Source organism: Diceros bicornis, chromosome 25 (genome assembly GCF_020826845.1).
Source record: "Diceros bicornis minor isolate mBicDic1 chromosome 25, mDicBic1.mat.cur, whole genome shotgun sequence".
NCBI classification, from domain to species: domain Eukaryota; kingdom Metazoa; phylum Chordata; class Mammalia; order Perissodactyla; family Rhinocerotidae; genus Diceros; species Diceros bicornis.
The window spans coordinates 33,057,617-33,072,389 of NC_080764.1; the positions used below are offsets into that span (position 1 = coordinate 33,057,617).

Consider the following 14,773-nt stretch of genomic DNA (forward strand, 5'->3'; position numbering starts at 1 on the left):
CTCTTATGGACTGACTAAACCAGGAATAGCTGTCATGGTGAAACCATATGATTTTGAAAAATATCAATTGAGTATATAGGTGAAGATTGAGACAATAAGTTAGATTGAAATCAGTGGAAAAATCATCTTTGCTAGAACTTTGAGGGGAAAAATGTAATTTTTAAAAAACTTTCTAGAAACAAGATAAAAGATGATGGATACATATTATTCTAATATTAAGAATAAATTATGATCTAAGGCTGGACTTGTCAACTTGAACATGTACTAGGAGATATGCATACTGGTGTAAATATATACATACAGATATTTTTCCTTCCCTATCTCATAGGGATTTTGAAAGATTAAAGATGATAAAATATTTAAGATCTTTAGAATGTGAGTTTCTTTAAATCATAGTTTAAGATATAATTTTGATTTGCTGTAAAACAGGAACAGAGAGAAATTGTTAAGAAACATGAGGAGGACCTTCAAATTCTTCATCATAAATTAGAACTACAGGCTGAGAGTTCACTCAATAAATTCAAACAAGCAGCATGGGTAAGATTCTGAGAACTTTGTTCTATTCTTTATTGATTTTTGAGACCATATAATTGAAAATTTAGCTCTTTTTTTTTTTTTTTTTTTGAGTAGAAGCCATCCTACCTTTTGTTGCCGGAATAGTCTAAAAAAACACAGCTCTGATCATTCTTCTCCTTATACCCACATCCTTTAGTAGCTCACTGCTGCCTACAAAATCATGTTTTTATATCCCTTAGCCATGTACTCAGAGCCTTCCATGATCTGACCTCAGTCTTTCTTTTCAAATTCTGTTCATTATAAGTTTACCTATATCTTAACTGCTTTTCCTTTTCTGAATTCAGTTTATACTTGCCTCTTTTTTTTTTTTAAAGATTTTATTTATTTTTTCCCCCCAAAGCCCCAGTAGATAGTTGTATGTCATAGCTGCACATCCTTCTAGTTGCTGTATGTGGGACTCGGCCTCAGGATGGACGGAGAAGTGGTGCCTCGGTGCGCGTCCGGGATCCGAACCCGGGTCACCAGCATCGGAGTGCGCGCACTTAACCACCAAGCCACGGAGCCGGCCTATACTTGCCTCTTTTGATCTTTGTGTTCTGTCTGTGTGAAATGACCCATCTTTCGTCTCCTAAGATGCAAACCTTAGTGTTCTTGAGCCTCAACTTATTAACTCAGTCTACATTTGTTGATCTTCCACTACATGTAGGCACTTTGCTGGGTACTGGAAATACAAAGAATAAGATCTCTATTTCCTGTCTTCTTTAAGCCTTCCTTGCCTATTAAATCATTAAATTTTAGATTAGATACTATGTTTTGATCATTTGAGAAACCAAGTTAAAATCAGAGAATGAGTATGGCATTGAGTTGTACATGCTCATGGCTAATTTATTCATATTTCATAGGATTTACTAAAACAGTCTCCTACTCCAGTTCCTACCAACAAGCATTTTATTCGTCTGGCTGAGATGGAACAGACAGTAGCAGAACAAGATGACTCTCTCTCCTCACTTTTGATCAAACTAAAAAAAGTATCTCAGGAGTTAGAGAGACAAAAAGAAATCACTGAATTAAAAATCAAAGAATTTGAAAATGTCAAATTACGGTAAGTCTTAGAAATGTATTGTAAAAATAGGCAAATGGTAATAATGATATAATGAAGATAAACATAAGCATTTGCTATGTCGTGTGCTGTTCTAAAAACTTTATATATACATATTATTTTATCTTCAGTACTACTTATGACATAGGTTATTATTCTCCCCATTTTTCAGATAGAGAACTGGGCCCCAGGAAGGCTCAGTAACATGCCTAGGAGGAGATGGGAAAGCCACAGTCTGAATCTAGTCAGTCTGACTCAAGAGCCAACCCAGAGTCTTGTTCAGAATCTTGTTTTTAACCTCTTTAAGCTGAAGTTTCATCATCTATAAAATGAAAATGACAGTACTTACCCTGGCTCTTTCAGGGTGGTTATTTGAAGGTTATGTGAAAGTAATTTGAAAATTACAAAGTAACATAAATATAAAACTTTTGTTGACACATCTATAACAGTTTCTGGCACACGGTAAAGGCTCAATAAACAGCATTTATTCTCTCTTTTAGAGATTCCAAACATTGCTCAACCAATTTATCAGAATATAGATTTTAAACCTAAAATAGGTTATAGTTATATATTTTGTAATTATTGTAGAACTAACTGTCTGGGCCTTGATTTCCTATCTGAAAAAATGAGAAAGTTTAACTACTTGACTTATAATTTGATTCCTGCTCTGAAGCTCTTATTAGAACTTTGATTCTTTATTCACTTACCAAAGATGCCTCTGACAAAATTAACACTACTTTTGCTTTGTTAAAAAGCTGCCACTTTTAAGATATTATTCTCTAAAAGAAAAGAAAATTAACAATAGCATATGGTATCTTTTCAGTCTAATTTTCCCCATTCTCTTAAATTTTATACATGAGATGTTTTTCGTATCATAAGTTTCTGTCATGTTTTCGAGTATAAAATTGTTTGTGCTTTTGAATCTAATTCCTGGGTGTAGAAAATAATCGTCCTTTGAAATTACCTTGTATATGTTATTTTTGTGCCACATGAAATACTTGAGGAGTGGTTTTGTACCTTACCATTTCATTTTAGCCTAAAATTATACTTTTATTCTGTGTGCGCACATTGGTATGCATATTTAAAATGTCTCAGGAAATTATAGTTCTGCATGTTTTCTTTAGTAAAACTGTATATTTTCACAATTTGATGATTATTTAAAGTGACAAGTTTTTGCTAAAGCAACAAGTCTCAGAGTGTTTAACACTTGTTCATGGCTTAACACAATCTTCCTCTCACTGGTCAAAGTTTTATATTTAATCTCCATATTGATGACCTTATTAATGCAGTGTCTATATGCACAGTGAACTGGATATAATTCAGTGTATCAGACTTATTAATGCTGAATGAGCAGGAGTATTAATTGAATTAACTAAGTATTGATAGTATCTACTTTCATGTATATAGATACAAATGTTAGTTATAATACTGGTGACTTTGGAACTATAAACAAATTAATAGTACATGTGATTTCTGTGAAAGTTTATATTTTGTTTTTGCAACATGACAGTACAGGGCAGTGGTTCTCAACTGAGGTAATTTTGCTCTCCTTCTTTCCCTTGGGGACATTTGGTAGTGTCTAGAGACGTTTTTGATTGTCACAACTTGATATCTAGTGGGTGGAAGCAAGTGATGCTGCTGAACATCGTACAATGCACAGGACAGCCCCCCCAGCCTCTCCTCCCCGACCCCCAACGAAGAATTTTCCAGTAAAAATGTCAATAGTGCCCTAGTTGAGAAACCCTGATATAGAGGAAGCCATCACATCTTGCAGGAGACGTAGTATTTAAAGTGCTATTTTGTTTGTTCTCTGTGTTACTTGTCTACAGCCACAAAATTACATGATGTAATTATTGCTAAAAATAGTAGACAGAAACTAGAAGAAAAAAGTCTATTTTATGTTAAGTTTGAGTTGTTAGGTGAAATAAAGAATTGTTGTGGGCTGGCCCGGTGGCTTAGCGGTTAAGTGTGCGCGCTCCGCTACTGGCGGCCTGGGTTCGGATCCCGGGCGTGCACCCATGCACCGCTTGTCCAGCCATGCTGAGGCCGCGTCCCACATACAGCAACTAGAAGGATGTGCAACTATGACATACAACTATCTACTGGGGCTGTGGCGAAAAATAAGGAGGAGGATTGGCAATAGATGTTAGCTCAGAGCTGGTATTCCTCAGCAAAAAGAGGGGGATTAGCATGGATGTTAGCTCAGGGCTGATTTTCCTCAGGGGAAAAAAAAAAAAAAAAAGAATTGTTCTTTTGGATTTTGATCAAGACTTAAGTTGTAAGGATACTTAGTACCAAACATTTGCTCTTTATAAAATTTGTATCAATCAAAGTGTTAATTGCAGCAACCACTCCATTAAATATGTATGTTTGCTTATATTAGGCTCCAAGAAAATCATGCAGATGAAGTGAAAAAAATGAAAGCGAAAGTAGAGGATTTAAGGTGTCTTCTGGCCCAGTCACAAAAGGAGTCAGAGAGTTTAAAATCTGAACTTCAGGCTCAAAAAGAAGCCAATTCAAGAGCTCCAACAACTACAATGAGAAATCTAGTAGAAAGGCTAAAGAGCCAATTAGCCTTGAAAGAGAAACAACAAAAAGTAAGTAACAGAAAATTATCAACATTTAGGAACTACATGTGGTAGATTGCTTTTAGAGAAGACTTGTAAAAGATGATAGCATGTATCTCTCTCTTGTCATAAAAGGTATGAGCCTTATCTTATGCTGTGAAGCAGAATCTTTCAAGATAATTCTTTTACATAGCCTGATTGGTGGTGTTTTAAATGCAGATATAGTCCAGTTTATCTTTTTATGTAGTCATCATTCTGATTTGTAGGTTATCTGTAGGAAATAAGGAGAAACCTTAATTCTATTATTTCTTCTTTTCTACTGGGATTTCATTCCTACTGAGGCTATTTTGAACAATTTGAATAATTGAACAATTTTGGGGATTAAGAGGGAGATATGACAGTGAGGAGGAAAGATTAAAGAAAGAGATCACAGAGTTTTATGAGAAGGAGTTGGTCAGTGGATTATCTGATTTATTAGTTTTTTTAATTTATCTCAGATTTGATATACTCAGTTGTTTTAGAAGGTGCTGCTATTTTTCTGTGCTAGCTCATGAAATTTACTGGTGAATTTTAAGCCTTTTCTTATCCTGTAACTTTCCTTGTCTATTTAAACTCAATTAATTTCACATGGAAGTATGGGCTAAGTAATTTAGATAAATATCTAACCTTGGATATTTGAAAACAAAACGTACCTGGTTTTTGTAATACAAATTACTTGATTTAATACTGGAGTCTTAAATTGTTGAGGATATGAAGTCTCACACTCAATTTGGAAAGAATTGAGTGCAATTACCAAGGAAATTCATTTGACAAAGTTGGGTTGTTTGTGAATTACGTTTGATTAAACACATAATATTTTAGGAAAATAGTTGAAAGTAATAAAGCTTGTTTACTTTCTGTATTACATATTGCTAATATAAAATATAAATTTTTCAAAAGAAAATTTATATATGTTGTAATTTTTAGGCACTTAGTCGAGCACTTTTGGAACTCCGGGCAGAAATGACAGCAGCAGCTGAAGAACGTGTTATTTCTGCAACTTCTCAGAAAGAGGCAGATCTCAATGTTCAACAAATTGTTGATCGACATACTAAAGAGCTAAAAGTGAGCATCAACACGTGCATTAATATAACAAAATTCCTGATAACTCCTTTGGAAGAGAATCGCTTTGATATATAGTAATTTTGATAATGAATAGGGGATTAATTCTAATGAATTATTGGTGGATAGATATACACACATACATTTTGAACAATGAGTATCTTTATTGTACTCACGTGCTGATTGTATCTTTATATGTACTCACGTGCTGATTGTTATCTTGGAGATTAGCAAAGGATAGGTCATTATATAAGCTATTCTTCCTAATAGAATTAAATTTAGGAAATATTTTACTTAGGATTTTTACTTCTATGTTGATGAGTGAGATAGGTGTTTAGATTTTTTTTGTTTGTTTTTTTCCTTTTGCCTTATCAGAATTTTCTATCTAGTTTTTGCTGGTTTATAGTATGAGTTAATTAGCTTTCTTTTCTCCCCCCCGAAACAGTTTATGGAAATCATGTAGTCCTTGACATTTAATCTATAGAGCAGCCAGACTCTGAAGCTTTTTTTGACTTTTTTTTTTTGACAGTGTATTTTATTATTTTCTTACCTGATCATTAGGTTTGGTCATTGAAACATTTTTTTCCAAAACATACATATTTCATAATGATTTTCAAATTTCTTTACACAAAGTTTCATATAATTTATTCTGAGTAAAAAGAAATACCTATTTTTTTTTTTTGCTGGGAAAGATTCATTCTGAGCTAACATCTGTTGCCGATCTTCCTCTCTTTTGTTTTTTCCCTTCCCCAAAGCTCTGGTACATAGTTGTATGTTCTAGTTGTAAGAACTTCTAGGTTTTCTGTGTGAGCTGCCACCACAGCATGGTTACTGACAGATGAGGGGTGTGGTTCCGTGCCCGGGAACCGAATCCAGGCTGCTGAAGCAGAGCGCACCGAACTTGAACCGCTAGGCCATCAGGGCTGGCTCGAAATACCTATTTTTTATATGTTTTATTTTGTTGGTAATTTTGATTTACTCTTGATTTATTTGTACATGCCCCTCACCACCATTAAACTGTGTAGGGACTGGATTTTACTCATACTTTTTTTTTTTTTTTGGTGAGGAAGATTAGTCCTGAGCTAACATCCATGCCCATCTTCCTCTACTTTATATGGGATGCTGCCACAACATGGCCTGACAAACAGTGCATAGGTCCGCGCCCAGGATCTTTTTTTGTGTGTGTGTGAGGAAGATCTGCCCTGAGCTAACATCTGCCAATCCTCCTCTTTTTGCTGAGGAAGACTGGCCCTGAGCTAACATCCATGCCCATCTTCCTCCACTTTATATGGGACGCCCCCACAGCATGGCCTGACAAACGGTGCGTCGGTGCTCACCCGAGATGCTAACCGGTGAACCCCAGGCCACCGCAGCAGAGTGTGCGCACTAAACCACTTGCGCCACCGGGTGGGCCCCCGCGCCCAGGATCTGAACCTGCAAACCCTGGGCTGCCACAGCGGAGCATGCAAAACTAACCACCACCGGGCCGGCCTCCTACTCAGATTTTTTAAATCTCTTATTGTACCTGTCAAGGTTGTGAGCAGTAAAAATCCATTAAGTAAATAAAAATATGACCAGAAATAGCCCTTTGTTGATGTCTTTTTCAATATCTTTCTCTTTGCCTCAAATGTCATCTTTTCTGAATTCTTCACATTCTTCACGTCCTTTTTTTCAAAGCCTTTTCTGCCTTCTCCAGGACAGTTAATGTTTTTCTTCTAACTGCATTATACTACTACTAATTTACAATTAGTGTTATTAGTAATGCTTTTTGGCCTATAATAATTTATTCAATAAAACGTGTATTAAGTGCAAGTATTCCCATCACTGTTACTATATAGGACAGCTAGAACTCTCTTCTAGTGGCTTATCCGTACTGTCTAGTATTACGAGTTACCTTTTCATGTCCTGTCTTTACAAAGTAGATTAGAAACTACTTGAAGTAAGATTTTCTTTTATACTACTGTTATGCTTCGTGGTGTTTAAAATATTGCCATGTACATTGATAGGTACTTGTTTCTTTAGTTAATTCAGCTGTAATGAAACATTTGCTTATTTGATAAAATTTTGTTTCTGGGTGATTGTTGAAAATGAATTGCTTCAGACTGTTTCTTCATATTTTGTTTTATTTTTTTCCTCGAAGTAGTCTTGATTCATTTGAAATGAAAATGGAAAATACATGTAGTTTGTGGTTGTTTTTTTTTCCCCTTGTGTACTTAAAAACTTAGATTGAAACTTTCTATGATATACTTTCTGTTTATTTTGCTTTTATCATTGATTGTTGAAGAGTCATGAGTTAAACCTTTCTTTATCTTATATTAGTCACAAGTTGAAGATTTAAATGAAAATCTCTCAAAATTAAAAGAAGCTCTTAAAACAAGTAAAAACAGAGAAAGCTCACTAACAGATAATTTGAATGACTTAACCAATGAACTGCAAAAAAAACAAAAAGCCTATAGTAAAATTCTTAGAGAGAAAGATGAGATTGATCAAGAGAATGATGAACTGAAAAGGCAAATTAAAAGACTAACAAATGGATTACAGGTAATTTTATATTAAATTCTGAAATGTCTTTGCCTGATAGCTTGTCTTTTACAATATATAGGTAGTAGTATATTCCCACTTTTTAATTTCGTCTATGATATTTGCTGGAACAAGCTTTCAAATCACTTTGATTAATGTAGCTAATTTTTTCAGTGACCTCTATTGTATTTTTGGTTCTAGAGTAGCATATTTTATTAAAATGCAGAGGCAGCTACCATGTTATATGTCAATAATGTCATTTAGAAAGTATGGTTAGCTCTAGCTTCAGAAAGTTTCTATAGTTGGAATATTTATTGTGTATTTTGTTTGATACTTTTTTACTTGTAAAACGTAAAAATACATCTTATTTTTCAGGGCAAACCTCTGATAGATAATAAGCAAAGTTTAATTGAAGAACTCCAAAAGAAAATTAAAAAGCTAGAAAGCCAACTGGAAAGAAAGGTGGATGAGGTAGAAGTAAAGCCTGTGAAAGAAAAGGTATGTGAAGAAAGATACTGGTTAATGTATTTACGGTAGTGATAGACTAAGTTAACTCCATAATTAATGGACAGATAATACACTCTATTAATTTGAGGACCTAATAGATACTATAAATGGTACTGGATAATGCAGAAAAGTCTAAGACAAGTTTCTGTCCTTGAGGAATTTACAGTCTGCTTGAGGAGACACCTATAGTGTAACTCTTATTCAGAAATTGCTACATCATCTGCATGTCATCTTCCTGACGTTATAGTACCTCCAAAATCCTTTCACACCTTACATATCCAACTGTATTTATCTCTTCTTCTCCCCAATTTAATTGTTTACGTAGATTGATGCTTTTGACCTTTGGGAAAGAAAGCGGGGCGTTTTTAGGCCTCTACCTTGACCCAAATGTATCCTTTTTATCCTTCAGTAGACTGAACTGTCATTTCAGGGTAAACAAAGTGATTTGGAGTATATTTGCAGTAATAATCAATAACCAACCTATTCATAAGTTGATTCTGTAATGTGAGAAAAATTGCTTAAAATTTTCTTACAAGTTAACTAGTAAACTATTTTGTAATAAAAATTACTGATAGAAATTATCAACCCAAAGAAACACTAAAATTGTCTAAAAGACATATAATTAAATTTGTTGTAAATAATGAACTGACGACTTATATCTTGTTGAGAGCGTTGAAAATATCAAAAGTGACCTGGGAAATATTGGTGTTAAGTAGTAATGTTTGCCCCTGAAGAAAATCACAATGGAGGAGCTATGGTTAGGAAAAATTTTTATTGTACAATTTATGCAGAAAATATTCAATAAGATGAAAATAGAAAAGAAAATTAAGTATCTTTAATGGCCCTGAATAGAAAATGGCAGTGGGATTAAAATGTTTTATTATATTCCAAAAAATATTTTTCCTATGAAAATTCATCAATGTCAGTATAATTTTGATGAAAATGTTTGCATTTATATACATAGAGCAACAACATACTTGCTCTCAGAAGCTTTGCTGGTGAAAACTATGAGATCAAAATGTTCCTACTGTTCTAGATTGCTTTCGTTGCTGCCTCCCTACTTGGTCATAGGTCTAATCCTTGGATACCAGTTCCTAACCTGATTCTTATCAGAATACCGCAGTAGCCTTGTGGCTTTGCCTGGATGGCTAACTTCTGTGCTTCAGTTTATTTCTCCTTAAAATAGAAATAATACTATTTGCATTGCCTGTTTCTCAAGATTATTTTGACAGTGAAACGAAATAATATGTGCAAGTCTTTTGTAAGCCATCAAGTCCATACCAATGTACCATATTATTACAAACTAGGAAAAAAAAGAGAACACAGAGGTCTACACTAATATTAAAATCTTTATCCAGGAATCTAGTGATATTACACAATGCTGGGTATTTCTAATTTGTGAATGTTTTTATACTCAAAGAATGCTTTCATATTGAAATTTCAACACCTTTTTCTCTATCAACAGTGTTTGTAGCCTATCTATGTAAGATAACAAAACCTACCCCATGCCTTGCAGTCCTGTGTTTCCTATGCTGCTACTTTGTTCTGTAGCATTTATTACTCTCTGACGTACTGGAGATTTCCCTACGTGTGTGTTCATCTTTTGGACTCCAAGCTTTGGTGGCAGGAACTTTGCCTGTTTTGTTTATTGTTGTATCCCCAGCACTTAGAACAATCCCTGGCATGTAGTATATGCTCAGTATTTGTTGAATGAATGAAAATTTTAAAATCCAATAACATTATTCTGAAGTCTATGCGTAAGAGGCTATTGGTACAGAAAATATGAAAAGAGAACTTCTCTCCCCATCCTCTCTTCTCCACTTTTCTCCCTCAGTCTAGAGCAGACCCTTAGTGACATTTGCCTTTGTTATTTTTAAATTATTTCAGCCTACTTCCCTCAGTCTTCCTTTGGAAGATGATATCAGGTGGGCTAGAATTGCCTAATCCCTACAAAGCACTGTGTGCTGCAGAGTGATTTCTCTCCATACCTTATGCCCCCGACTAATATTTATGTTTCTGGAAGTACACAAAGTTCTTTGTATATATTTCAGAAAAAAGGAAGTTAATAGCTATCAAACACTTACTAAAGCTTTTCCATTTTTTTTAAAGGATGCTTGTTAGCTGAACTAAATAAATAAGTTAAAAAATTGGCCAGTATCAAAGAAGAAAGGTTTGATAAGGCAACTTATCTTAGTTGAGCATTGGACTTAAAACTGGCCATTTAACTTTAAACTATGGTTAACCCTTTCAGCCCCACATTCCCTTTTATAATAATTACAGTGTTTCATAATGTCCCATTTACTGTTCCAAATGAAATTCATGGTTAATATTAACTACCTGCATACATACTTCAAAACTATCATCATAAATGCCCTAAATGAAATATCAAGGAGAAACATAAAAGAAAAATAATTTATAAAAATAATAAATATATTTATGTATTTTTCATATTTCAACATATATCTGTTCTGGCATGACTACACTAGAAAACATAATGAAGTAGTCATATTGCTTGTACCTTTAGGTACCGTTAATATGAATTCAGAGCTACAAATGCAGACTGATACAAATGTATTGTGTTGGTAACTCATATGTCACAATAGCCTTGCATTTGTGATTTGATTTCCAAAATGATAAGCAATTGTTGGTACAGTTTTCAGCAAAATGATGTCTATAGTCTTTCCTTTTATATGGCTGTTGTATTCCTAGAAAATTCGGTATATAGTAAAACCATTATAAAATTGCTTGGTGGAATGGAGATATATGTTCAGAGTTTACACAGCTAAGACTCATGTAGTAGTTAAAAACTCTGTTCATATCCAGTAGGACATTTGAAAGTTGTTCAGTACATGAGACTATTCTGCATTATACAGACTTTCCTTGGACCTTTTATCTCAATTGTAACAAACCATGACACCTACCCCTAAAATGTCCTAATTCTCTTCCTTGCCCCCCCTTCTTTTTAGCAGTTATCACCAACTAACATACTAAAAAATTTGTTTATTCTTGTTTTTGTCTATATTTTGCTCCGTTTCCCTGATTGACCCAACCAGTCATCATAAACTAGACTGTAATATCCGTGAAGATAGGGTTTTTTTGTCTGGTTTATTCATTGGTTTTATTCCTAATGCCTGGAGTAGTACCTGGCACATGGTTAGCACTACATAAATGCCTATCGAATAAGAGAATTAATGTGCATTGCAGATTTGAAGGGGCTCTGATGCTAGGAGATTGCTGTGGGGTGACAAAGTTGAGTTGGTCATTTATACATATAGATTCATTGTTAGAAGCTTACTGTAGTCATGACCATCTGTATTAGAATCTTCATTTAAAGACTTCTTAAGGGTGTTGGCATTAGTCTGAACTGTTGCCCAGAATTTCATTTGTCAAGTTATAGAATACAGAATACTTATATGGAAGGGCATTTTTGCTAATAGCTAGGCGTGCCTAAAGATTCTAGAAGTAAGATAGCAAAATGAACCTATTTACATATTCTCTAGGAAATGTTGGTTTACCATTGTTCTAGTAAATTGTAATTGATAAATCTTAAAATAAAATTAAAAATAATATTGATAATTTTCTTCCTCCTTTGTTATTGTTTACAGAGTGCTAAAGAAGAATTAATTAGGTGGGAAGAGGGTAAAAAATGGCAAACCAAAATAGAGGGAATTCGAAACAAGTTAAAAGAGAAAGAGGGGGAAGTCTATATTCTAACAAAGCAGTTGAATACTTTGAAGGATCTTTTTGCCAAGTGAGTTTAAATTTAATGTAAACCTAATTAATATATAAAGTCTTTAATTGACCTGGAAGTTATATAGTTTTATTGTACTTGATAATAAAAGAAATTGTCTAGTTTTAATTATCGTTTATTATTTATGACTTTTTTCCTTTAAGATGTGTTTTAAATATATTTTAATAATTTATAAATGGAATTTTCTATAATTTTGAAATTAGTTAGCTCATAGCAAATACAGAATGATCCAATTTTTGTATATTGGTCTTGTAATGAGTAAGCGGCAGTTTAATAAATTGAATAAGCCAAACAGTGAGTGGTATATTTTCATGATTTTATATTAAATCCCACAGAGCTGATAAAGAGAAACTTAGTTTGCAGAGGAAACTAAAAGCAACTGGCATGACTGTTGATCAGGTTATGGGAGTGCGAGCTTTGGAGTCAGAAAAAGAGTTGGAAGAATTAAAAAAGAGAAATCTTGACTTAGAAAATGACATATCGTATATGAGGTAAGCTATTACATGGAAATGTGCTGTCCATTATAATGAAGGAAAACTGGTTGACCCATGGAAACTGACGTAATAAATGTGTGTTATTTTAAGCTTGGATTCTGTTGATTGTCTTTCCCCATGTGAATTGATATAGTCCTGGTTCTTTGTATGCCACATAATATGGATCATATTCTTGAACTTTTGAAGATCAGTTGTGAGACTCTGGATCTTGGTTAAATTCTATAGAAAATGTAGATATTTTTGTTTTAGCAGGTTCAGACCCCAAGTTCCAATCTGCTTTCTGTGGGCTGGGGTTCCAATCTCTCTTTTGTTTTCAAAGCCTTTTCAGTGGTATTCGGATCTGTCCTGTCTGAGCACCTCCCAGTTGACAATTTGGTACATGGGCTGTTTCTTGTCTGTTAGTCCAATTCTCAGAATCTTTGATATTTTGATTAGGATCAAATCTATACACGCATAGCTCAGGGGTGAGCCCAGAAGTTCATAAACAGCTTTACAGGGTCCCTTCTTGAGCTCCTGCCTTTCTGTGATCTCCCTGATCCCTCTGTTTCTCTGGGGCTCCTCTTTTCAGTGCTTAGAATGAAATGTGGGGCTTTAGTTACCCTGTTACACTGTGCTCTTTAGCAATTGTGCACATGTCTGCAACTAAGCAAGCAGCAGGAGGGCAGAAAGGGGGTGGGGGGAAACTACTTTCGCACTACCCCCTTACCAATCACAGCTCTACCAGTTGGAGAAGATTTTCCTCCCTAAAAATTTTGGCGCCTGTGGGTTGCCATTGCAGCCTCTGCCACCACCACCATGGGATTGCTTGAGGGTTGGGGCATGAGAGAACAGATAGAAGGGAAAAATGAGGAATTTCGCACTCTCTGTGGGTATTGTGAGTTCCCTTTATCCTTACTCGAGCTAGAACTTTAAGGCTTCCCTGGAGCTCTCTCCATCGGTACTAACACTCACCTTCATGTTTCAAGCAATGTTGCGTTTAGGCCAAGAACTACCAGAGGAAAAGAAAAGGTAAATCCACCACCTGTTTGCTGATACTTCACATTCTGCCGTTCTGTCCCAATCTGTAAAATACATACTTTTCAAAGTCCGCAAATAGCTGCTCCATGCGTTTGGGAGAGACAAGATTGGATGTGTCTACTCCATTTTACCTAGAATCAGAACCCGTCATGTCATTTCTTTAGCAGAGCCTTTGAGATTTTTTTTGTTTTACTGTCTCTTTCCAAGCTTTGTCTTTTGATATAGTCATAGTCATGCGAAGCAAAATAAAATCATGTCCTAACAGTAACAATTAAAACTATTTATAATTTTCTGTTTCACTCATCTTTTCCAAGATCAATTTAGATTAATTTTACGTAATTTGTTACTTCCACTTCTAAGTGCTTACAAACGATCTATAATCATGTTAATAATCATTACTGGTACCTACCTGTAATATTTGGATATGAGGATACTTAAATTTATTCTTAAATTTATCATACTTTGTTTTCCTTTCCATTAATCTTCAAAAATTACCCTCAGTGCTTCTTTATTAATGTCTATGATTGTGTCAATATGAATGTAATGGGAACATATGAAGTTGAACGCCTTTAAAGGAATACTCATGAGCTTCTAACTTACATTCCATCTCCTTTCCTTCTAAGTTATTGTTTCTTCAGTCCTTCAGAACTTTCCTCCGTGGAGAAGAAAACAGTGATTCAAGAATTCTTCTTTCTTTTCACATCTATTTATAGTTACTGTGTGGTCTCACCTGTAGCTCCTTCCCTTCCTTGTTTTCCTTGGTCCAAACATATGTTCAAACAACACTAAACCCTTTTATTCTCCTTTGCAGTTTTCCTAAGGGTCAAAATATTTTAGTTTTGAAACCTAATACTTTTAGATGTTCAGTTGCTCTTTTTTTTCCCTAATAATGTGAATCTGTGTAGGCTGAAGTAATTGGAGAAGACTTTATAAAGGAGATTGAACTTGTATGCTCTCTCAGCTCAAGCGTGAATTGTGAATTTTATGATCAGATCTAGATATTAAAGGGAAGAAGGACATTCCAAGAAAGCAGAACCCTTGCAGAGATGTAGAGGCAGGAGAGAATCTTTCACGTGTGGGTCAGAGTGGGTTTATTTGCCTAATTAAAGGTAGACTCCTGGATGATTAAGTTGAATAGGTGTGGTTGTGCCAAATTACGGACGGCCTTGTAGGCCATGTTGACAAATGTAGACTTGAAGTA

The 14,773-nt window shown here is 34.7% G+C and overlaps 1 protein-coding gene across 4 annotated transcripts in view; it reads left to right on the forward strand.

Annotated features, from left to right (window-relative positions):
• CEP290 (centrosomal protein 290) overlaps positions 1-14,773 on the forward strand; it is an 89,535-nt gene that overhangs the window by 54,493 nt on the left and 20,269 nt on the right. For all 4 annotated transcript variants that reach the window (XM_058568699.1, XM_058568696.1, XM_058568698.1 and 1 more), the window contains 8 exons: positions 430-537; positions 1,419-1,618; positions 3,999-4,212; positions 5,149-5,286; positions 7,603-7,824; positions 8,179-8,301; positions 11,916-12,061; positions 12,397-12,552. In XM_058568699.1, the coding sequence (XP_058424682.1) occupies positions 430-537; positions 1,419-1,618; positions 3,999-4,212; positions 5,149-5,286; positions 7,603-7,824; positions 8,179-8,301; positions 11,916-12,061; positions 12,397-12,552 (1,307 nt within the window). The remainder of the gene's footprint in view (positions 1-429; positions 538-1,418; positions 1,619-3,998; positions 4,213-5,148; positions 5,287-7,602; positions 7,825-8,178; positions 8,302-11,915; positions 12,062-12,396; positions 12,553-14,773) is intronic.